The 25,554-nt window shown below is 43.6% G+C and overlaps 1 protein-coding gene across 3 annotated transcripts in view; it reads right to left on the bottom strand.

The window, feature by feature from the left end:
• The window catches only part of RAD54B (RAD54 homolog B), a 129,045-nt gene that overhangs the window by 37,767 nt on the left and 65,724 nt on the right, over nt 1-25,554 (bottom strand). Inside the window, exon 1 of one of the 3 annotated variants that reach the window (XM_038388938.2) lies at nt 22,165-23,440. The exons of the other annotated variants lie outside the window; for them this stretch is intronic. Within the exon in view, the coding sequence (XP_038244866.1) occupies nt 22,165-22,183 (19 nt within the window). The 5' untranslated portion in view covers nt 22,184-23,440. Of the gene's footprint in view, nt 1-22,164; nt 23,441-25,554 lie in introns of those variants that run through there. 3 annotated transcript variants of the gene reach the window in all.

Genomic DNA, 25,554 nt, shown 5'->3' with positions numbered 1-25,554 from the left:
ACTTTATCATTAATAAAACAATATATATGCAAAATATTTTATTTATTGATAGAGATTTTCATGCCACAGCACTTTACAAATTTTCAGTCCCAGTCTTGTAGAGGGATCCACTCCCGTGGAGCTTTGGTTGTGTGCAGAGTCCCTGAAGTAAATGGGACTCCTCGGGTGAATCCGCATACTTAATATATACATGTGGATCCACGGTAGAAATGCTTCCACCTCGGAGGTGCAACAAAGCAGCTATTTAAGAGTACACAGCAATGCTACACAATGACTAGAAGCAACAAAAAAAAACCCCAATCCTAAAACAAAACAAAAAAACCCCTCCTCTTTTGCACCTGAAAATACAGGGAGAATTTAACGTAGCTGGAGTGTGGTAATTTGACTAAGACACATGAAAAAATACTTGCACTTTTGCAAAAAGTACCGAAGACCTATCAGTGGACAGAAGTAGTCAGGGTGGTGGGTTTTTGTTTTTTGTTTGGTCTGATCCTAACAATGGCAGCTACTGCAGTACAGTGCTCTTATCATGATGATGGGGCACTGGTTCAGTATCATCAGAGGAAAGAATGCCCTCTACTAACTTACCAACACAACTTCCTGCAGTTGTTTTAGATAAAAAGCATTGCAGATCCATCCAGCACTTAAATACTATGGTAATGGGGCAGAGAAAACCCTTAAGATAGTGAAAAATAAAAAAGACTGAACTTGCTTGGCTTCAAATTCCTAAATTTAAAGTGGATCACAAAGCAAATATAGAATTGCCATTTCTACATTTTAATGCGCAGCTTTCAATTGCCTTCTCCTTTTAAGGTTTTAAATGCATATTCCTGCAAGAACTGGAGATTTGTTGACAGCTGAATGTCCTTCCTCTTCACAAAAGGATGGACATCTTCAAGTGGGTGAACACTTCATCCCTTTCTTTTACATAGCCCTCAGAGATGAGTTCACAGAGCCTTCATGTCCATTTTATGGCCACTACTTTTTACCGTAATGATTCTATTTAAAAATGTACCTGGGTATTCTTGATGTGAACAACCAGTTAGTTGCCAAGCCAATATTAATCCCTCAAGGTATTTTAAAGCAATTTAAAGCAATACGGAAAACAAAATAGGATATAATGATAAGTTTGGGAACTATTAGCTTTTGGAAATGAGATTTTTGCAACGAACAGTTCTTGAAGCAATTCGCCCCAGAGTGAAGAAAGCCAGATAACAGTATCCCATATGACATCCAGATGCTCAGTGAGAAAACTAAAGATTAGGTAAAACATTATATTGCTGGGGTTCATTCCCCAAGTCAATCTTCTGAATCATCATTGCAATTTACACATACAAAATAGCTGGGTTGGATATCTTCCTATTGTACACAAAATAGTCTCATTATTACCATTGCAGCATAGTCGTATGTCACAATGTCAAGATATTTGGCTATGTTTGCAGCAATATTTCATGCTTTTAAAATAAGAATATTGTCAGATTAAAAATCATTACACACGCCCAAACATAAAATATTCTTATATGTATGGTTGTTAATGCCAGAGACTATAAGATCAGTAAGAAGCTATTGGCTTGTCTATGCAGGACATTAGTGTGTGGTAAGACAGAGCGTGCACTCTACAGTCTACTAGTCTGCAGGCAGTAACATGCCATGGGCACAGCCACAGAGCACTAAAAGTTCCGTAGTGCATTCTGACATACCCCTGTTTAATCATCAAAGCACACCAAGGAACTTTTAAAGTGTGCTATAGCAGCATCCACATGGGATTTTACTGCACGAAAAGCTAGTGCACTGTAGATTCACACACTGGGTTGCCACACACTTACAAGCTGTTTAGACAAGGTCAATATTTACATTACACCATCAGTGATATTTGTTTACTTATATTCAACCTTGCAGTCAATTTGGAAAATACCAATCGACTACTGAGTTTTTCACTTTTGTTTGTACACAGTATCGAATAAATTTAACATGAAGGTTTTAGTCCAATAGCACAATGTTTGCAAACAGTGGGTGAAATTTTTCAGGCAAATAGTTTATGGGGGGGAGAGAAGGAGGAGGAGAACAGTTTTGGTTGATTCAAAACAATTAATGAATTTCACAAATAGTTTTGGTCATTTACAAAACAGTTAGAGAAAGAGGCGGTGATGGTGCCCTTCCATTATAACCTTTTGCCCAGTGGTTAGGGCACTCACCTGAGATTTGGAAGACCAAGGTTCAAATCCCCACTCTGGAAAAGACCCAAAACAGACTTGTTCAATTCATTAAACATTCTGAAAAGTTTCAGATTCAGTTCAACCCAAACCAATTTCTTTTTAAATTTTCGGAACTGTCACCAAACCAAAAAAATCATTTATTCACCTAGCTCAATGTTTAAATCATTTGGCGTAAGGTTGATGCACTCCAAAAGCTGCTAAGGACAGTGTTTGGTAGCAGAATACAGAGCAGCAGCTTGGACAGTGAAATTACTGCTAGCTGAAGGCATCCAAATACATTTGCTTTTGCCAACGCCCTAGAAATGAAGCTACACTTGTACACTGTGATCTCTCTTGTTGCTTCTGGTTATTACCTTGCACACAGACTAACAGAAATATGTGCATACTACAAACAAAAAGAGATAGGGGATCAATCTGTGTCCACTCATTTCTCTCTCAACAAACAAAAAGCCCACTTTATAAAACTAAAGTCTTCATGACCACTAAGAAGCTGTTGCATGTGATGTGGTCCTTCTTCCTGAACTGAGAGAATACAGCTGAACTGTTATGGTCCAACGGCTAAAATGCAGAGACCATAAAAGTGGGTATTTACAATAGGTGAGACAGTAAGTCCTTAAGTTTCAATATTTCAGCAAATGCTTGCTCTATATGAGAATGAATTTCTGTAACATGATGGAATTGATGATTTATAGAAAATGGGGATGTGGGAGGAAAAAGAAAATAAATGCTGCAGTGGCAAATTAGTGTAACCAGTTTCTGCAGAACAGGTTTAGATGTAGACACTGATTATATCTGCACAGAGAAGTAAAAGGAAATCTAAAAGAGTGTAAAATTTAAATAAAATATGCATTCCCAAATTAATCTGCAGCACTGTGTACAGCAGCTTAAATGGGAAATTCCCATAAGGAATGCAGCATGCTCCATGGACACTACAGGACTAGGAGTCAGGATCCTGGCTTTGCCAACACACATGGTTTGATCTTACTCAAATCATTTGACTGTTCTATGCTTTAGTTTCCCTCATCTGTAAAATGTACATAAAAGGTATCTACCTTTTTATAAAGTGCTTTGAAATCTCCTGATAAAGCATTGTTTAAGTGCAAGTATTACTGTTCAAAAGAATAAGAAATCTGCTTCTAATTCTGCCACATGTGATGATAAAAGGACAGATGAAGCCAAAATTTAGTTCAGAACATCCCAGCATACAATGGAATTTGGACCTAGAGCTTGGATTCTGACCCTTCTCTACAACGAAATGCCATCTTTTTGTATTGGTATCTGAAATTAAATCCATTCCCGTATACATTCTCAAAACATATGCTCAGCAGAGACCGGGCTCTTTATGTCTTCTGAGGATCAACAGAAGTTTTATTTTACTTCAATTTCATACTAGCAATCAGAATAGTTAAGAGAGCAAATGAAAAATAGGGCACAAATTCAGAGAACAGCTCTTTGCACTGTAGCTAGGTATTCTGTTACACATGGAGTGTGTATACATTATATTTAAAATCGCATGCTAATCTGAGATCCAGGAATACCTAACCCAACATTATGATAGAAAGATAGTGTTACCTTAATTCTAAATTCAGGCTAGAAATAAAACACACATTTTTAATAGTGAGTAACTACTTGCACAAGTTACCAAGGACTGTGGAGGCTTCTCCATCACTGGAAATTTTAAATCAAGACTGCTAGTTTTTCTAAAAAATATGCTTTAGTTCAAACAGGAATTAATTCAGGGTACTCCTGTGGCCTATGTTATACAGGCAGTCAGACAAGATGATTGCAATGGTCCCTTTTTGCCTTATAATCTATGACTCTCACAATGGTATTGTGGAAATAGATGCATTAATATTTGTGAAGAACTCCGATAGTCTAGTGATGAGTGCCATAAAAAAAAACTATGAGGAAATTAATAGTTCTGTCTACAGACCAGGACTGAATAGTGTGCAACAAATAAGACATAGGGCCACACATTGAACAATGGAACACTGAAAAATCTCCATCATCAGAGATTTTTAGGAGGAGGTTAGATAAACCCTTGTCAGGGATGATAATACTAAAATAATACTTAGTCCTGTCTTGAGTGCAGGGGACTGGACTAGAATACTTCTCAAGGTCTCTTCCAGTTCTACAAGTCTATGAACGAGGAAAAAATAAAATATTGAATAGCTGCTCACTACATGACCACCATCTAGACTGTGCACTGACTGAAGTATGTGATCATGTAATTAAAGACTGTTTTATAATTCTTACACACCATGGGGCAAAATTAAGGTTACACAGGCACTTTTAATTCTGACATTTCCTAATGTTTGAGAGCTTGACTTTGCCATCTTAATAATGTTCTTTTAATGCAGTTTTGGGTGTTCATGCATATGTGTGTCACAATAATAGGAGAGTTGTGATGGCCTTAACTATAGCAGTTGTGAAATGACTGCATTGTAACTTCACCTCTTAGCAAAATATTTAGCTCTTAAGGATACTGCTTTAATGGGGGATGATAGGTAGAGAAGACTTCCAAAACATAGCTTCTAAGGGTATGTCTTCACTACCCGCCAGATCAGTGGGTAGTGATCCATCTATCAGGGATCGATTTATCACGTCTCATTTAGATGCAATAAATCGATACCCAAATCAACGCCTGTACTCCACCTCTGCAGGAGGAGTAAGCGGAGTCGATGGGGGAGCTGCCATGAGGACAGCCAGGTAAGTCGAACTAAGAAGTTGCATATCTTAGTTCGAAACCACACACCCCAGTGTAGCCCAGGCCTAAGTGGAAAAAAATGTTCTTAAACCTTTCAACTGTCTGGAAAAACGAACTGACTCTAGCATTGACAGTAAAAATTTAATGAACTAAGTTGAAAGCGTCTGATAAGTTCACAGAAATAGTTACGCATGTCCTATCATCAAAGGCAACAGCAATATCATTGACAATTCTGGAATGCGCAGGCATCAGATGGTGCACTAAACCAGATTACCTAAATAAAATGTTGAATCCATTCAAATGCCATCCAAGTTGACTGTTTACAATGTCTTCTTAGATGTTAGAACACACAGATCAATTCTAACATCTTTATATAAATAAAAAAACAAATGCTGTTCAGTGACAAATTAAATGCAGTTAAGACATCAGAAAGTAAAATATACACTTGAATGCCATGTACAGTATTTTGTATATTATTGTAAAATGTGTATTTAGAATTATTTGATTTCTATTCATTTTTTCCTGTTTATAAAAACAGAAAAACATCCACTAAACTTCATCACTACATACATTTTTACTAATACAAAAGTTATGATGATATTTAATAATCACGAGTTAATTGAACCATAGTCAAAGGGGTCACTTTTCAAAGCATTTCATAGGGATTTAGTCATGTAATTCACATTAAATGTTAATGGGAGGCATACAGCTAAATCCTCATATGCCACACTGAAAATATACCGCTTGGCATTCTCTGAAGATGTGCTAGTTATTGCAACTTTTTTGAGGTATTTTGCAGAGGGGGTCCCCCAAACTATTAAAAAGATGGACTATTTGTGATTTACAAGTCTTCATAGTTTCCAGAAACCCAATAGAAGCGAAGCAAAGAGTAAGTAGGCAAATAGGGGTTTATTAAGGTTATGCAACCTTGGTATTAACATCTATGGTAACTCATATCTGAGGAAAATCTGATTTACTTACTTGTTTGGGTTTATTTAATTAATTTATTTATTTATTTGCCAGTGATAACCTTCGATTGGCTTGAATAATATTGATTCAGAAAATCAACAATGGGCCATTAATGTTTCTATTCTGTATTTTAAAGAGCATTTATCAACAAAACATATTATATCCTCTGCAGTGGGTAGGAAACACAAACTATTCCTAGCCCGTCTAAATAATTTAAACATGCCTGTTTAAAGTTCATGAGATTATCCTGGAAGAAGGTACTTCTTTAGCATTTTCATGTGTTATGAAGGAATGATTACTTACTGACTGATGACATTACTGGAGGGGAAGGAGTAATATTTCCAAACCAAGTTACATAAATATGATTTACATAAATGTAATCCATTCAATAGTTCAAGCAGAAAAATAATGTTTAGGGCCAAAACTCAACAAAGCTGGTGCATAAGTTGTAACTTGCACCAGGAAAGCACACTGTCGGGGGGGGGGATTCATTCCTGTGGAGGATAAATGGTGGTTACTGTGTTGTTCTTGCTTGTCTAGATCGCAGGAAAATGGAAGCAGTTTTAAATTACAGGGGCTCCAACGCAAATTCACAAACGAACTTCTTCAGGAAACCAGAGATTCAGGTTCCATAGGGCAGGCTTTATTTTGAATCAGTCCTGCCCATTTTTGGAGCTGAACTGACCCCTAATGCATGGAGGCAAACACACACATGAAAATGTAGCAGCTTTCGACCAACACAGTCTGGTTTCCAGTGCAATCTCCAAGGAATCAAATCCCTCTACTACCTTTTACACCGGGGCGGGCAAACGTTTTAGCCTGAGGGCCGCATCAGGTTTTGGAAATTGTATGGAGGGACGGTTAGGAGAGGCTGTCCCTCCCCAAACAGCCAGGCATGGCCAAGCCCCCGCCCCCTATCCGCTTCTCACCCCCTGATAGCCCTCCCCGGGACTCCTGCCCCATCCACACACACCCTGCTCCTTGTCCCCTGACCGACCATGGAACCCCCACCCCTGACTGACCCCCGCAGCCCCATCCAACCCCTCCCCTCATTCCTGACTGCTCCCCCCAGGACCCCTGCCCCATCCAACCACCACTTCTCCCTGTCCCCTGGCTGCCCCTGGAACCCCTGCCCCTGACTTCTCCCCGCCCGCCCATCCCACCCCCTCTCCTTCCTGACTGTCCCCCGCCGGAACCACTGCACCCATTCAACCTCCCTGTTCCCTGCCCCTGACCACCCCGCCCCCTATCCACACACCTGCCCCCTGACCACCACCCCAAACCCCCTTGCCCTCTATCCAACCCTCCTGGCCCCCTTACTGCGCTGCCTGGAGCAACAGTGGCTGGCAGCACTATAGCTGCACTGCCCAGCCACAGGCATGGCGGCGCACTGAGCTGAAGCTGTGGGGGAGGGGGAACAGCAGGGGAGGGGCCGGGGGCTAGCCTCCTGAGCCAGGAGCTCAGGGCCCGGGCAGGAGAGTCCCACAGGCTGTAGTTTGCCCAATGTAAATTCTTCCACTCACATTTGTTCCACAGGTAGCTTTAGCCCTACTTATCTAGTTGCCTTTTTATTTATTTGTAATAATATTAAGGACTATCTCATTGGTCTCTTTACAGCGTATAACAGTTTTAAATTTGCCATCCAAAGACCTGTTATATACTCTTTACAGGGTTCATTTGCATTTTAAGGATTAAAATAACTAAACAAGTTCAAACAGATACTTAAAATAATTTCTGGACTTTTACTAAAGTTATTTTTAGTACAGTGCTCATTTTTGCATCTTAGAAATGGATTTACAAACAGCCTTCTTTAAAAACTATATTGATCTAAGGTATAGTAAGTTATCATAAAAGCACTGGCGTCAGGGACACATTTTATCATCTAAGACCGTGCTGAATACTAGTACGTCTGCAAATGCAGACAAAGATTTTACTAAAATGAATTCAAATAGTAAGCAACCCAATTCACTGACTGTTGTTCACAACATAAGAGGACTGACCCAACCATAACTTTTTAATCCCCCTACCTTCCCCACTGAGTTCTCTGTTTTAGTAGTTTTGTGGACTGGACCATAGTTTGAAGCAGGGAAGTACAATCCAGATGAAAATATTTGCGGCCTGCAAAGTACTGCAAGCCCCTGGAGGATGTTAATACTATCTTGCCAAGTGGCCAACTTATTTATTTTACACCCCCTGGGACCCCACGTGCACATGCACATCATCTGTTAAAAGAACTTTACTGTTAATATTGCAAAGTCAAGCATTGGGAAATGCCAGAATTAAGGTTGCCTGTGCAACCTTAATTCAGTCCTCTTGTGCATACGCATTATGATATAATCCTTAATTACATGATCGCATACCATTTTTTCCAAGGGGCCCTTGCCTTACTCAATGCCCAGGATGGATCATGTTCACTTAATGTGGAGCTACTGAATATCTTGTTTTCGCCTCATTATTCGATGTGGAGCCCCATGCCTTATTTATTTCACACTATTCAAATCCTTCTCTCACAACAGAATTATTCATTTCCCTCATGGGCTTTTCTATGGTGCTCATTATACAATATTTCAGTGCTTCATAAGTATCAGTTAATTCATTTTCACAACACTCCTGTGAGATGAAGGGCTATTATTATCCCCATTTTACAAATGCAAAACTGAGGCACAGACCTCTGCAACTTCAGCTAATGGAGAAATGATGGCCAAAGTTGGTTACCATCCTATGTAGATCAGCATTAACGGGGGATAAGGCACTTTGGCAGTGGGTTTCACAGATATTTTCTAACAGCAGAGGAATGGTGACACTCAGGAAAAAATAGTTACTAAGCTATTCTCAAAGAACAGTTAGAGAGGTGTTGCACATGTCCATTCCACTTCAAGCATGTGCATGCCCTCTGCACTAGAGTCAGAGATTTTCCCTTAGCAGTACCTGTCAGGCGGGCCACGTGTCTGCTGCCGCTGCCACCTTGTGCTACTACACGATGGAATAAAGGGCACTGACATCCCTGACCATCCCCCAGTTCCCTCATACTGTATAGAGTCTGATATGGAGGGGAGAGGCAGGGCCGGTGCAACCACTAGGCAAACTAGGCGGCCGCCTAGGGCGTCAAGTGGTTGGGGGCGGCCAAAAGCATGCTCCGGGGAGGAGGTGGAGAGGAGGTGAGCTGGGGTAGGAGGGTGCGGGGAGGGCTGCCTGCAGCAAGTAACGGGGTGGGGGGGCAGCGCACAGGGGAACTGCTCCCCGCCCCAGCCCCAGCTCACCTCTTCTCTGCCTCCTCCCTGAGCATACCGCCCCGCTCTGCTTCTCTCCCTCCCAGGATTGGCACCGCAAGCCTGGGAGATGGGAGAAGCGGAACAGCGGCAGCATGCTCCGGGAGGAGGCGGAGCAGAGGTGAACTGGGGTGGGGAGCTGCCGCACAGCTCCCTGGGCCGAAGGGAGGGAAAGAGGGAGGGAGGGGGGGCGGGGAGCTGCCGCACATGGCTCCCTGGGCCAAGGGGGGAGTGCAGGCACACGGTGGAAGTTTCGCCTAGGGCGCGAAACATCCTTGCACCGGCCATGGGGAGAGGAGAAGGAGTCTTGGAATGGACATGTGCTACACATCTCAAAGAACATAGTTACAGAACACATTAGTAACCATTCTTTTCTTCAAATAATTGCACATGTCCATTTCACTTCAGGTGACTCACAAGCAGCTCAATCCGGAGATGGGTTTCAGAACCTACCTGAACAATGACTGAAGGTCTACTTGCCCAAACCAGGCATCATCTCTGGAATATTGAGATAAAGCATAGTGAGTTGTAAAGGCCTGTACTGTGGACCAAGTTGCAGCTTTACAAATGTGTTGTAGATACTTGATCCAAAAAAAAACCTCGTGGTAGCTGCTTGAGATTTTGTAGAGTGTGCTGCCATTCTGCTTGCAGGGAATACATCAGCAATGTTAGCACAGATGTATGCAAGACAAAATCCATGAGGAAATCCTCTGCATCAAGACTGGAAAGCCTTTCATCCTGTCTGCAACTGACAAGAAAAACTGGGATGACAATCTAAAAGACCTAGTTCCATCCAAGTAAAAAGCCAACACCTTCTAACATCTAAGGTATAATCTCTCCTCATCCTTACAATAATGGAGCTTAGGAAACAAAGTTGATAAGTACATGGGTTGATTGAGGTGGAATGCTGATATTACTTTAGTCTGGAATTTCGAATATCGGCATAAATAAATGTTGTCCTTCTAAAAAAAACCCTGCAAACTGGGGGTCAGCTACCAATGTTCTCAAAGAGATAATAATTACCAAAAACAGTGCTTTCATAGACAGATGAAGTAAAGAGTAGGTAGCCATCGGTTCAAAAGGCAGACCCATCAACCTTGTTAGCACCAGATTTAAGTCCCAGGGAGGAAGGGATCCAGACCCTTTAAAAATGTAAGTGACATAGGATTAGAAAATACTGAGTTACCCGTAATTAGAACATGAAAAGTGAAGATACCTGCCAGGTGAACCCTGATGGAACTAATGGATAAACCTTGTTGTTTCAAGTAGGACAAATAGTCCAAAAATGTTGGATAGAGGTGCAAGAACAAACTCCCTTCTGCTTTGACCATAAGGAGAATAATTTCCACTTCAGCTGGTAAGTGTATCTAGTAGATGTCTTTCTACAATTTGGGAAGATGTTTTGCACATTCTCCAAACAGTACACCTCATGAGAAGCTAACCATGGAGCATCCAGGCCATCAGATGGAGAGCAGCAGGGTTGGGATGTAGGGATGACTGTGGTCCTTGGAGATTGGGTCAGTTTCTGAAGGCAGTCTCAAAAGGAGCCCTGGGGGATAGGCTCAACAGACTGAAGAACCAATGCTGGCAGAGCCACACCAGTGCTCATACAAGAATGATCATGCCTGAGCTTGAGCAACACCCTGGGAAGAAGTGGGAAAATAGGCATGCAACAGCTTGTCCTTCCAAGATGATAGGAAAGCATCTGTCAGAAATCCCTGAGACCTGCCCTGGAACAAAAGACCTGGCACTTTGTTAAGACAAGTTGTAAATAGGTCAATGTGAAGGACACACTTGTTTTGAAAAATGAATCTCATGATACGCAACCTGAGATACAGCAGTGAAAGATCTGCTCAAGGGATCCACCAAGCTGTTCTGAGCACCCGGAAGGTGGGAGGCTTTGAGATGTATTACACTAGTGATTCAAAACTCCCAAAGATGTATCTCCTCTTCAGAAAGATGATCTGAACTGGCACCTCCCTGCCTGCTCCCGCAGAAGCATTGCCACAGTGTCGTCCATGAAGACATGAAGATATTGTCCCTTGATGAGAGTGAGAAAAGCTTGATAGGCCAGATGAATAGACAGCAACTCCTGCATGTTTATGTGGAGATCCAAATCTTGTTGGACCCACAGATCTTGAGTTCTTAAGTCTCCTAAGTGAAGTCCCCAACTAGAGAAGAAGTGTCTGTAACTAGAGTTAATATGTGAAAGGGAGGGGCAAAGGGAACAACCATAAACACATTAGTCAGGTCTGTCCACCACACCAAGGAGGCTGGCATTCCTGCAGTGTCAGCACAGCTGGGCAATCAGCAGAGGCTCAATCAGGAGCAGGCAGAGGGTGAAGCAGGCAGGCGCTGGAGCAAGGGAACAACCAGGCACAGACTGGAGTAGGAGCAATCTGTCAGTATTAACAGGTAGCTAGGAGTATCTCCAACAAGGAAGCAATGTTGAGCAGAATGAAGTAGTTGCTTTTCTTAGGAGCCTATACATTTGCCATGTGGACACCTTGTTAGACCCTTGCTTGTGGACTGGCTAGACCCTTAGGACTCTCCGGCTCAGCGATGAATCCTCAAACTCAGAACACTTATCATTTGCAAGTACCTGAATCAACATGTCCAGTGGATGATGAACTAAGTAGTATGAGGACTTTAAACATCCCTGCAATTTCCTGAGATTAACTCCGGCATTCCAAACCACATACATACATACGAGTCAATTTCTCATTGTTGTAAGCAAATGCTGGGTGAGGACATAGCTGAACCTTATCTTTGAAGAAAACAGTATAAATGGGTTCCAAGTCAAGGCCTGAAGTTCCAGAACCCTTCTGGCCAAAATAATTGCCACCAGGAAGGCAACCTTCCACAAGAAGAGCAGCAGGGAGCAAGATGCCAGGGGCTCAAAGGGTGGCCTCATGAGCCTGGATCAGACCCCCAGGAGGAACTGGGTCATGAACTTGCAGGTAGAGACTTTCCAAACCCTTGATGAACCTGCTTCTCATCTCATGGGCGAAGACCAATCTGCCTTGGATCGGAGAATGGAACACTGAGATGGCTGTTAAGTGGACCTTGATTGAGGATCACGATAGACCTTGGTGAAGGAGATTCTAGTCTAGGATGGACTGCAAGGACGCCTGAGCCAGGCAAAGGCTCCTCTCGGCTGCCCAGCATATGAAGCGATTCCACTTGGCCAGGTAGGTGGCTCTAGTAGAGGGCTTTCTGCTGCCTAGCAAAACCTGTTGGAGTTGCTCCAACCATGCGCTCTCCTCTGGATTCAGGCAGGCGAGGTTCGGATGGAGGAGTCCTGTGAGATCAAGTAAGGTCTCAGTGGGAGCATCAATGTGGCTGAGACTGAGAGATCTAGAAGCATGCTGATGCAATAATGATAACCTTCACCTTGTCCCACTTGATCTTCAGAAGGACTTTGTGAACTCAGGGAATTGGAGGGATGGCATGCAGCAGGCCGTCTGATCATGACTGTAGAAAGACATTGGACAGGGAACCTTTGTCTTGACCGTGCCTTGAGCAAAAGCAACAACATTGTGTGTTCTGTGTGGGGGCAAATAAGTCCACCTGGGTAGTTCCCCACCACAGGTGGAGAGACCACTCATGGTGAGAGAAAAAAGGTTTCCTGGGGTGATCCGCCAACACGTTCCGCTGCCCAGGCAGATGAGATGCCTCCAGTTGAATGGAATGCTTCACGAAGAAATCCCATAACCTGAGAGCTTCTTGGCAGTAATAAAACAACACATCTGATGTGTCAGATGCCAACGTTATTGTGCACCATGGGGATGTGAAGGGTACCCCAAACAGAACTGAGGCTGACAACCACCACATTAGGGATGCCAGGACTGGCAGTGAGATGGTAAGAACCGAGTCCAAACGTGCCTGCTCATGGAGTAAATTGAGGCAAGCCACATCTGAAGCAGTCTGAGATGTAGCCACATGTACTGTACCACATAGGTACATGCTGCTATGTGTCCCAGCAGCTGTAGACAGACATGGGCGGTCATCAATAGGTAGTCCAACACCTGGGGTGATTAGGTCTGCCATAGCTCTGTATCTGACCTCCGGGAGAAATGCCCAGGCCTGAGAGGCATCAAGCACCACTCCTATGCATTCTATTTTCTGCACCAAGCCCAACATCGACTTTTGCTCATTTATTAAGAGACCCAGCGCCCGGCAGGTGGCTCACACTACACTGATGCTGTGCTGAACTTGAGCTTGTGAGTGGCCTCTTATCAGCCAATCATTGAGGTATGGGTAAATCGGTACACCTCAAGGCCTGAGGTAGGTAGGGACTACCGCCACTCACTTTGTGAAAACTTACAGAGCCGCCGACGTGCCAAAGGGAAGCACCGTAAATTGGTAGTGGCTGTGGCCCACCATGGAAAATGGAGACGTAGAAGTACACATCCTTTAATTCGAGGACGGAATACCAGTCTACTAGATCCAGGTAGGGAATAATGGAGGCCAGGGAGACCATGCGGAACCTCAGTTTCTTGAGATACTTGTTGAGGTGATGCAAGTCTAGGATGGGCCAGAGGCCCCCTTACCTCTTGATTCCCAATGTGAAACAGGAGTAAAATCCCTTCCCTCTCAGTTCTGGAGGAACTAACTTCACAGCCCTGCCTTGTACTTCCTGGACGAGAACTTGGTCATAAGAAGGGTCTCTGAAGCAGGACAGGGAAGGGGGGTATAGTAGAGGGATAGACACAAACTGAAGGGTGTACCCCTATGCTATGGTATAAGTACCCAGTGGTTCAATGTAACTGACAACCAAACAGTGAGGTATGGTGAAAGGCGGTTTAAAAATAAAATGGGGAATGGATCTGGGAAGGAGACTGGTAGGTCTTCTCAGAGCGTGCCTTCAAAAGGCCTGTCTATTTCTGCTCAGGAACCAGCTAGTGCCCTGCTGCGTAGTGGTAGAGGATGGCTGGCCCTGGTGGCACCTATAATCTTTTCCTCTTCTTTTATATGGCTCATGTCTGGGTGTCCCAAGAACCTGGGTGGCTGTTGTGGTCTGAAGTGCTTCCTGGAGGTCGACAGTTTATAAAGGCCTTAAGACCACAGCGTGGTCCTGGAGACTGTGTAATCTGGTGTCCTTCTGGTCTGAGAATAACAAGGTTCCCTCAAATAGGCGATCCTGCACCAGCTGCTGAACTTCTTGGGACAGTCCTGATGGCAACACTCACAAACTATGCCTCATAGTGACCGCCAATGCCATTGTCCTGGCTACCGAATCTGTTGCATCTAAGCCTGGAGGGATGTTCTAGTCACCACCTTTCCTTCCTCCACGATGGACGTGAATTGCTGCCATGACTCTTGATGCACGGAGTCCTTAAATTTTCCCATTGAATCACGGACATTGAAATCGTATCTCCCCAGCAGTGCTTGCTGATTCGAGATACAAAGTTGAAGGCTAACAGTGGAATAAACCTTCCTATCCAATAGATATAGTTGTTTAGCATCCTTGTTCTTTGGGATAGTGCTTGTTTAGCCCTGTCTATCCTGCTCGTTAGTGACGGAAACCACCAAGGAACCCCGGGGGAATGAAGGGGTGAGGTGCAAATACATATATTTGAATCCCTTGGTGGGAACATAGTATTTTTTCTCCACCCTTTTAGAGGCCGGGGCAGAGATGATGGGATCTGCCACAACTTTACCAACTAAGAGCAGTGGTTCCCAAACTAACAAACTGAACACCTTGCACTAAAATGTCATGTCTCACGAACTCCCCTGGAAATATTTATTTTTAGCAGGATTTTCTCCTTTACCCGAGTATAAATTATAAAAGCAGTGATCTTGGAAATATAAAATTTGTTTTTATGACATGCTTATTACACACTATTTATTATTTATCATTACAGTATTTTTATTACATTATGAAAACGGCAACACTCTTCCAAGATCTCGCTTTCGTAGATTGTGGTCACTTTGAATAAGCCTGTTATAAGACAAGGTTCCTATGTTTCATCAAGGAGTATCAGATGTGAAATAGCATGACGGTATTTAAGAAGCCAACTCAAAGAACTCCTCCTACACAAGCATTCAGGTCTTGAGCAGTCCAGGCAAACAACGCACGTTACAACAAAGCTTAAACTCATTCTTCATAATAATTTTAAAAACAATACTAGCTGCCTATTTAATTTTAAAAACAGCAAAAAATATCCACCTCCGTTTCCATTTCTTATAAGGAGTCTTGAAGTTTAAATCTCCTCACTGTGATAGATATGCTTGCTTTGATTTGCTAAGCTCTTGGAAGTCCAGGGGCTCCGGGCTGCTGGCCCCGTGCTCCCCGGGGTCCCTAGGGACAGCTCTGTCTGCCATTAGGGAATTTTTTCCTGAGAACCCCCTGTAACATTTTGCGAACTCCACATTGGGAACCACTGCTTTAGAGGGAGCTGTGGTAGCCAAAATATCAAATAGACTGTCTGTGGGCTCTTTCAACTCCTATGCCTTTAGGCCCAGGTTGGCGGCAAAACTTTTAAGGAGTTCTTGATGGGCCCTAAAATTGTCCGGAGGCAGGAGGTTAGTGGGACCTGTGATTGCCTCATCTGGGGATGAGGAGGAGGATGCCACTGGTACTGAAGGATCTGAATCCTCTACCGCCCCCAAAGCAATCTCTATCAGAGGTACTGCCAGGGTCTTGGTACCGCAGTTGGAGTCCAAGCCCAGCTCTGGAACTGGCTGTGGTGGGGCTGCAGCCTCTCTCTAGGAGACTGCGAAAGACTGAGGGTGAGAGAACTACCTGAACACCACAGGGAACCCCCACAGGTTCCAGCATTGCCAACGCATGGGCCACTGCCCCGGATGCCATAAGTCCATAGATGGTCCAGCACCGAAGTCCAGTGCACAGGCTGGGTGGCGGCACTACTTTTGTGGAGTAGCAGATTCCCTATGGAGTCTGATGAAGACTCCTCCTCCGATGACCAAGGCAGGGCCGTTGCTGTTCCCTCCTGCTGGCTATGATGAGGAACTGGTGAATGGTGTATGGCTGGGGATCGATGACTTGGCACTGAATACCGGCTATGAGTAACTGGTGATCAGTGCCAGGACCCCAGCATCTGGTGCTGGGGCGCTGATGACCGGTGTTGGGCGTTGGAGACAGACACTTTGATGCCAGAGACCAGCATGGCAATGGAGACTGGCGCAGAGTTGGGGACCATTGCCAAGGTCTCATGGCGGGCTTCCCTCTGGATGCGATTGCTGTTGGTTCTACAGAAGTGGGTGGTCCCAGGGTGTGGGAGGCACTGGCAAGGCCATAAGGTCCCTTGCTGCTTGGAAGGCTTCCAGCGTGGAGGGGGCTCTCAAGTGCAATGTACTCCGGCCGCTCCCAGGAGTGAGGGGTGGGTCCTGAGTCAGCCTAGGTACTGCAGGTGGAGTCAGCTCTGCAGTCAAATGACTCTGTGGGGAGGACGAGTGGCTCAGCATTGGTCTCAACTTATCACCTCTGCCCCTCGTCTCTCTTGGGCACCTGGAAGTGCCCTCTTCCCGTGTGCTTCTTGTACTGCTTTTTTGGCTCCTGGGATGGAGAGCGCTGTTGATGGGGGCATGGTCCCAGAGGAGTGCTGCACAACAAACCCAACGTGCTCACTGCAGAGTCCGACCAGCTCGGTTCCAAAGCCAGTCTAAGTGCGGCTTCCATGAGCAGGGCCTTTAGACGAATGTCCCTGTCTTTCTAGGTATGTGGCCTGAAGCCCTGGCAAATTTTGCACTTGTTCTTGATGTGAACGTCCCCATGGCACTTTAGGCAGCTCCAACAGGGATTGCTCACCAGCATGGGCTTACTACATGAAGCACATGGTTTGAACCCCGGGAACCAGGGAATGCCCGTCTCTGGGATGATGTCCCCTCAGGGGATTACTATACAACTCACTAACTAACTAACTCTAAAACTAAGACTACTTACAACACCACAGTTTAGCAACCACTGGAGAAGGCTTGCAAGGAAGAGAATGCTGTACCAGCAACTGTCATGGGCAGTAAGAAAGAACTGGAAGGGCACAGGGTCAGTGGTGCCTCTTATACCGGTCATGAGCGTAGGGCTCACAGGGGTGCTAGAGCTAGCCCTATGAATACCACAGAGGGTAAAAAAATCTCTGGCACCAGGGCACATGGCGCACACGCTCCTGACACGGAATGAAAATGAGCAAACACTCGAAGAAGAAGAATCAGAGTCTGGTGCGACTGACTTCCACTTGGAGCCTGGATCGACTTCATATCAGCCAGTCATTCAAGCAAGGAAATACTTGTATCCTTGCTTTCCTTAGGAATGTAGCCACCACCACCATGCATTCTTTAAATAATCGCAGGGCAACAGACAGGCTGAAGGGTACTACTGTAAACGGAAAATGCATGTTGTTGATTAGAAATACTAGGAATCTCCTGTGGCTTTAGTGGAAATACACACGGAAATACACATCCTTCACTTTGAGGGCAGCGTACCAGTTGTCAGGATCCAGGGAGGGGGACGATGGAGGTCATGGTAACCATACGAAATCTTGTTTTCTTTATATATTTGTTCAGATTTTGCAGATCTAAGATTGTTTTGTGCCCTCCTTTTGCCTTTGGAATCAAGAAGTAACTTGAATAGAAATCCTTCCCTCAGAGAAGAGGGGGAACCTCCTCTATAGCTCCCAAATGGAAGAGAGACTGGATCTCCTGGAGGAGAACAGCCTCATGAGAGTGGTCTCTTAAAAGGAATGGGGGTAGGGATTGGAAGGGAAGAATGGAAATAAAGTGCAAGATGTATCCCTATGGAGCAGGGATACATCTTGCATCTTAGAACACATCAATCTGCGGTAATATGGGACCAAGCAGATAGGAAGTGGGATAGCCAGTCAGAAAAAAATGAAGGAGAAACTTGCAAGAGTTGATCTGGTAGTCTATCCTTGACAAGGTTGTCAAACATACTGGTTGGAATTTCTAGACTGCCTCCAGGACCCTGCCATAGATGAAAACTGAAGAGGTAGAGGTCTCCTCCTATGTTTTTTCCCCCCTTGGCTGAGCTGCTGCTCTCCTGCTCTACCCTTACACAGCCTAGGTGGGTGGGGAAAGTGATATGGATGCAGGGAGCCCTGATGTCGTTCTTCACTCTCTCCCTCACAACTCCCGTAGGAGAGAGCAGAGGAGCAGCGTTCAAGGGGGGGGAGCGAGCAGCAATGCCAGCTGCTCTGTGCATCCAGGTCAGTTTTCCCACAGGGGCACAGTAGAGGGGTGCAGGGGTTAGGGGTGTGGGAGGGAGAGTGCAGGGGTTGGGACAAAGGGAGCACAGTTTAGGGGCTGGGGAGCCCACAGGGACCAGGGGCAATTGTGGGGCACCCATGGGAACCGGGATACCAAAATACAAGTTCGCCCAAGATGCCATTTTTCCTAAGGCCCGCTCTGAAAGTAAGCCAACACACTCCAACTACCAACCACAGGCAGCAAGATGGAACTGAGGATGGTGCAAGATGGCTCCACCCTTTATACCATCATGGAGCAGCACAGGGCACATGCACCACACTGACAGGTAACACTGAGGGAAAAATCTCTGATTAGTGCACTGCGCGCATGCGCACCCCCCCCCCCCCGGAAGAGGAATGGACATGTGCAATCACTTGAAGAACCATCTTCAGTTCCATCCTGGGTTCTGGAGGGGAGTGTTCTCTAGTGGGCACAGACTCTTGTGCATCTTCCCCCAAGTGTGACCCCCTTCTGCTCCACCCCCTCCAACTTGTCCCTGTTCTGTCTCTACCCTAACCCTGGCTCCTCATCTTAGTCCCATTTGCTTAACCTAAGCAGTCCCAATTTCCACTATTCACAATTCTTATCACTGTCCCAGTCTCCTTGCCCAGCCATTGCCAGTTCCCTGTGCGCACCCCCTAGCTCCTTGTCCTCAGTTTCCTTGCCCAGTCAGTCCTATCTCCCTTCCTGCCAGCTCCTCATCAGCTATGTCTCTCCCACCGCAGCATTGCCTCCAATCATCCTCCACCCATATTCCCAATCCCCACTGACTCCCAGTCTCAATTGCTCTCCCCAGGCTCCTCATCCAGTATGAGTGCTCCTCCCCATCCTACCTTCCATCTCCTTGTTCCAGTAACTTTGCCCAGTCAGTCCCAGTTTCTCCCTCATACTCCAGTTTCTCATCAGGTCTGTCTTCCCCCTGCAACACCTCCATCTCACCCCACGGGTTCTCCTTTCCCAGCCAGTCCCAGTCTTCCCCATACCCAGTCATCCCATATATCCCCCGTACTTATAGCTCCCAAACCCTCCTCCATTTCCCTCCCAGGATCCTTGCTCAGCCAGTTTCAGTCTCCCCCCCAGGTCCCAATCTCCTTGCCCAGCCATTACCAGTTCCCCACCCCTCAACTCTCAATATTCCTCTCCATGCCACCAGCCTCCTCCACCTCCCCCAAGGCTTTTTTGTACTAATCTACTTTCATCCCATCTCCCTGATCTGGGTCTCATCCCCTTTGCATTGAAATTGGACAGCTTCCTCCTCCCATGCTGTGTGGGCCCAGCAGGGCACTGAGAGTATAGGAGACATTCTCCCTGCTCTTAGTTCAGATGCCCAGACCTGGTACTGCCTGAAGCAGCCCAAATCTGCAATTGCAAATCTTGCCCCACACTGGCACTTTCACTACACTGCAGCAGTGTCCACGCATTATTTTATTGCAGGGAAAGCTGTTGCAATGTAGTTCACACCTTGGCTTGTCCCACAGTTACTCACCATATAGACAAGCTCTTAGCAGTTAATTATAGGCAGTGTAGGTAGTACCAGCTATAGTTATATTTCCATTATAAAACCCTGTGTTCAATTACTTATAACTTTGCCAAATTTTAACCATTCATGCTGAAATTTCCCATGTAGGGTGTCTGCTTAAGGCTGAATTTTTTTTAAAAAAAAGTTTTAGCTAAAATGGTTCTGCCATTTCTGAGGAGATTCTTAACTTATAAGTGCTTAACTTTACAACCTTAACTTTTTAAACATTTTCTTTTGTTTTTTATAAAATATGTGTCGATTAAACTTAATCTGGAGAATCAAAGCTATAACAAACTCCCTTCAGTTTGAAGAAGCTCTTGTGCCAAAAGCATTGTAACCATAAGTAACAAATAGTTTGGACCATAATGTGTATTTTATGAAGAAATGAATGTACACAAGAACCTATTTAACAAATAATTAACAGGCACAAATATAACAAGATTTTCGTTTTCTATTTTAAAACATATATTCTAACTGGTATGTTTAAAGGTCAACAAGAAGCCAGGTGAACTAAGATGTTGTAAGGACTAAGTGATCACAATACTTATTAAATGCTGGTTAGAAGTCACAAGGAGACAGAAGAGTGATTCTAGCTTACCAACTGAAGTGAACAGAATGGAATTATTGATATACAGCTGTTTTGTCCTATTGTTTCATTAACTGCTACATTCATCCAAGCAAATGATTAAAATTGGTCTATTCCACTGTGTAATGGACTGATTAAACTAATTTATAAATTATCAAAGAATGCAGAGAGATGTATGAACACATTTTCAAAGGAAGAAAACAGAGAAGTTGCAACTTAAAAGGTAAACAGAGATATGCAAAAATTGGCCAAGCACTAGACCTTGAACTTTATAAATACTATTACCTAATTGTCTTTATTCTTTCCTCTCTTTCTCTTATTTTTAAATTCTATTTCAGCTAATAAAACTTATAAATTTATAATTCAAGTGTGTAATTTAGCTAAGCAAAATATATATAAGAACCATGAGAAATGTGGTTGTGTAACTGGTTAATTAAAATTACTCAACTAGTTTGTATTTTATAACTGTATGATTCTCATATACCCAGTCAGCCAAGGAAACACCATTGTCAGTGTTACATCTCCATCAGGAGATCTTTGAACACATCAGGGTCCAAGGGATTATTCCACATAGCCATAATGTTGGGCGGTATCAGATCCCACATTGCAGAAAGAGGACAGGTACATTGGAGAATGTCTATGGCATTCCAGGGTTGCAGAAGGCAAAGCATTCCCTCCATTTCACTCTCTCCTCTCCTCTCCCAAAGTAAGAATCACAATTATCTTCAAACTTGATAGAGTACAGGATGACTATGGAGGATCCATAAGCCGGATCAACGGAGAAGTTTAGCTAGCTAAAACCTAGTAAAATCTAAAGTCATATCCTTGCTACTAATGGAACTTTGTTCAGGCCACATGGACTCCACTTTAATAAAGAACACCATTTAATCAATAAAGTCAGTCTGACTGGAATAAAACTGAGTGTTTTCATTTTTAGTGTTAATCAGAAAGACACATAATTCACAGGACATCTTAATTTCAGTAATCTGTTACACAAAGAAGCTCTGTTAAAATTCTAAAATGTAACAATAGTCAATAGCAAACACTGTCAAAATGTTGTGCAATGAGCTTTTCAGATGATTTAAAAACAAATTCAAAAGGAATAAAAAAATGAAAGATAAAAATGTGTATTATGAAGCACATTTACTATATTGCTATATTTTAAATTGTATTTTCAACCTTTAAAATACAAGTTCTTTCTAAAATAAACTCACTATTCTAGGGTTTCTATTTATTTCCATCTAAAGTATTTAAAATGTCAATATGCTAGAACAACAATTATTTAAATTCTCTCCGGTTGCAAGGATTTTTTGTTTATTATTATTTTATCACAACTAGAATTGATCAACCCTATAACACCGTGGAATAAGATAAGAAATTAAACCAAAAATATAGTGTGCTGTTAAAGCTTTTTTAAACATGGAAATTTAATAATTGAAAATATATTCAGCTTAATGCCTGTAGAGCTATGTAAAGTTTAACATTTCCATAACACATGTTTTTAACTGAACACTGTGGAACAAAGCAATTTTCAAAAATATGGAACAAATTCCAAAATTTATAATCTCTCTTTACTTCCTGGCTTTTGCACCCCAGCCCACCCTCCCCACCATCATGGCATCCGACTACCTTGTTAAAAGGAGTTAGAGATGAAATAAGGGGAGATTACTCACCAACAAACCTGTTTGTCATATCCTCTCTTCTCCCACTCAGTAATAGCTGTTATAGACAGTATTATGGCTTCACCTATTGGGAAGCTGGAGGCAAAAGGTCCGTCAATCAAAGACAATATATAAACTCGATTTGTCCAGTGAGAAAAAAATATCTAAAACAGGATGTAAGATACTAAGGTGTAGGCAGTTCTGCTGGGCTGGTGTTGTGGAGTCCAGAGGCGGCTACAAGGCAGTGGTCAGAGTAGTTGTGAGAGCTTTAATCAGAAGGCAAGAGTCAGGGTAGAAGTCAGGCTGGGGTTGGAGTCTGAAGATCGGAGAGTGAAATGAGATGACACAAGGCAAGGTCTGGAGTTGCAGCGAGCCAGAAGTCTGTGTGATTGCCCAGACAACTTTCTGGGGCACCCTTCAGGGTTAAAAAGTAAGAGTGGTCCAATCAGAGCACCCCAGGGTGCTGCTGCTCTGGCCCCTTTGGGCAATATTTCCTGCAGCACCTAACTGCCACAATGGTCCTTGGAAGTGGCTCTGCATGACTTCCTGGGGGCAATGTGGGAACATCCGTTGCTCCAGGCTTTGCTGACCTAGATTCTAGTGCTGTGGATTCTTAAACAGGAAAATAGCAACAGAGATGAAAGAAAATAATTGGCAACACCCCAAGTGAGAAGGCGGGAGAGATGGAGGACAAAAGAAAAGAGAACTATGACAAACAGAATTACCTGTAAGCAATACTGCCTTGTCATTTTGTACATCCCAATTCTCCCATTTTACCTGGCAACAGCCCTTACAGACAGCAACTGTATCCCAGAACTTATCTGTACAATAGCCAAAAGCAAGAGTCTGCAGCAAAAGACTGGAGCATCTGGTAGTGGTGGGTGAAACTAAGTAGCTGCCTTGTTAGTAGTAGAAACAGGTATTTAAACCCGCCAAGCCCAAAATATTATCATTACCCAAGAGCAGTGACATTTCTGACACGAGGATGAGATTTCATACCTTGGTCATACAAGAACAACGCTCTTGCTCCTTCCGGGCAATAGCAGGTTGCCTTGCCTTTATTACAGCTCTGAATACAACATTTTTAAGAGTTTGTGTAATATTTGACATGACCACGCACTCGGGGAGAAAAACAGTTGGACACAAAGGGAAATTAGAAAGATAATCGAGTAATTCAAATCACTCACTGTTGCAAGAGACAGGTTTCAGAGTAGCAGCCGTGTTAGTCTGTATTCGCAAAAAGAAAAGGAGTACTTGTGGCACCTTAGAGACTAACAAATTTATTAGAGCATAAGCTTTAAGTGAGCTGTAGCTCACGAAAGCTTATGCTCTAATAAATTTGTTAGTCTCTAAGGTGCCACAAGTACTCCTTTTCTTGTTGCAAGAGAGAGATTCAATAGCAACTAGAAGTGCCTCCTTGAGAGAAAGCAATTTCAGAAATGCTTCTCTTAGTTTCAGAAGGGACACCTACAGACATCTGAAAAACTAATGACAAATGTCTGAGGGCTAACAGGCCAGTACTTTGGTTCCCATCTCAATGTGAAGAGACTGCTTTCTCCTGCAACTGACAATGTCCCTTACCTGAATGATCTGCACATTGCAGCAAATTAACCTTCAACCCTCCATATAGAAAGTAGAGGACTTAAGGGAGCATAATTGTACATCCATCCCTCTCTCTAATACCTAGCAGATGAAGGAATGGTCAGCTACTTTGGTGATAGGCACTACAGAAAAACCCTAAAATAGAGGGAAAGATAGATGTCCCAATCTGAGTGTACAAATGTAAGTTCAATTCTTCAAGGACGATAAGGCCATTGTGGAGAAACTAAATGAATTCTTTACATCAGTCTTCACGGCTGAGGATGTGAGGGAGATTCCCAAACCTGTGCCATTCTTTTTAGGTGACAAATCTGAGAAACTGTCACAGATTGGGGTATCATTAGAGAAGGTTTTGGAACAAATTGATAAACTAAACAGTAATAAGTCACCAGGACCAGACGGTATTCACTGAAGAGTTATTAAGGAACTCAAATGTGAAATTACAGAACTACTAACTGTAGTTTGTAACATTTAAATTTAAATCAGCTTCTGTACCAAATGACTGGAGGATAGCTAATGTGATGCCAATTTTTAAAAAGAGCTCCAGAGGTGTTCCTCGCGATTACAGGGTGGTAAGCTTCACTTCAGTATCGGACAAACTGATTGAAACTATAAAGAACAAAATTGTCAGACACATAGATGAATATAATTTGTTGGGGAAGAATCAATATTTTTTTAAAAGGGAAATCATGCCTCACCAATATATCAGAATTCTTTAAGGGGGTAAACAAGCATGTGGACAAGGGGGATCCAATGGATATAGTGTTCTTAGATTTTCCAAAAACTGGGTGACTAGACAACAAAATTGCAGATGAAATTCAATGTAGATAAATGCAAAGTAATGTACATTGGAAAACATAATCCCAACTATACATATAAAATGATGGGATCGAAATTGGCTGTTACCACTCAAGAAAGAGAATTTGCTGTTATTGTGGATAGTTCTCTAAAAGAGAGAACTCAATGTGCAGCGGCAGTCAAAAAAGTTAACAGAATGTTGGAAACCATTGAGAAAGGGATAGATAATAAGATAGAAAATATCATATTGACTCTATATAAATCCATGGTACACCCACATCTTGAATACCGTGTGCAGATGTGGTCGCCACAATTCAAAAAAAGATATATTGGAACTAGGTACAGAAGGTACAGAAAACAACAACAAAAATGATTAGGGGTATGAAATGGCTTCCACAGGAGGAGAGATTAAGATGACCAGGACTTTTCAGCTTGGAAAAGAGATGACTAAGGGGGGATACGATAGAGATCTATAAAATGTTGTCTGTGGAGAAAGTAAATAAGAAAGTGTTATTTACTCCTTCTCAACTCAAGAACTAGAGGTCACCAAATGAAATTAATAGGCAGCAGGTTTAAAACAAACAAAAGGAAGTATTTTTTCATACAAAGCACAGTCAACCTGTTGAACTCTTTGCCAGAGGATGTTGTGATGGTCATGACTATAACAGGATAGGTCCATCAAAGGCATATTAGCCAGGATGGGCAGAGATGGTGTCCTTAGCCTCTGTTTGCCAGAAGCTGGGAATGGGAGACAGGATGGATCACTTGATGATTACCTGTTCTGTTCATTCCCTCTGAAGCATCTTGCATAGGCCACTGTCAGAAGACAGGATACTGGGCTAGACCAGAGGTGGGCAAACTGCGGCCCGCAGGCCACATCCGGGCCACAGGACCGTCCTGCCCGGCCCCTGAGCTCCTGGCCCAGGAGGCTAGCCCCCAGCCCCGCCCCTGCTATCCCCACTCCTGTGCAGCCTCAGAGCGCCGTGCTGCCAGCACTCTGGCCTG

The sequence above is a fragment of the Dermochelys coriacea genome, chromosome 2, assembly GCF_009764565.3.
Source record: "Dermochelys coriacea isolate rDerCor1 chromosome 2, rDerCor1.pri.v4, whole genome shotgun sequence".
NCBI lineage: Eukaryota > Metazoa > Chordata > Testudines > Dermochelyidae > Dermochelys > Dermochelys coriacea.
The sequence above is the reverse complement of the archived record's forward strand: the minus strand, read 5'-3'. Positions and strand labels throughout refer to the sequence as shown.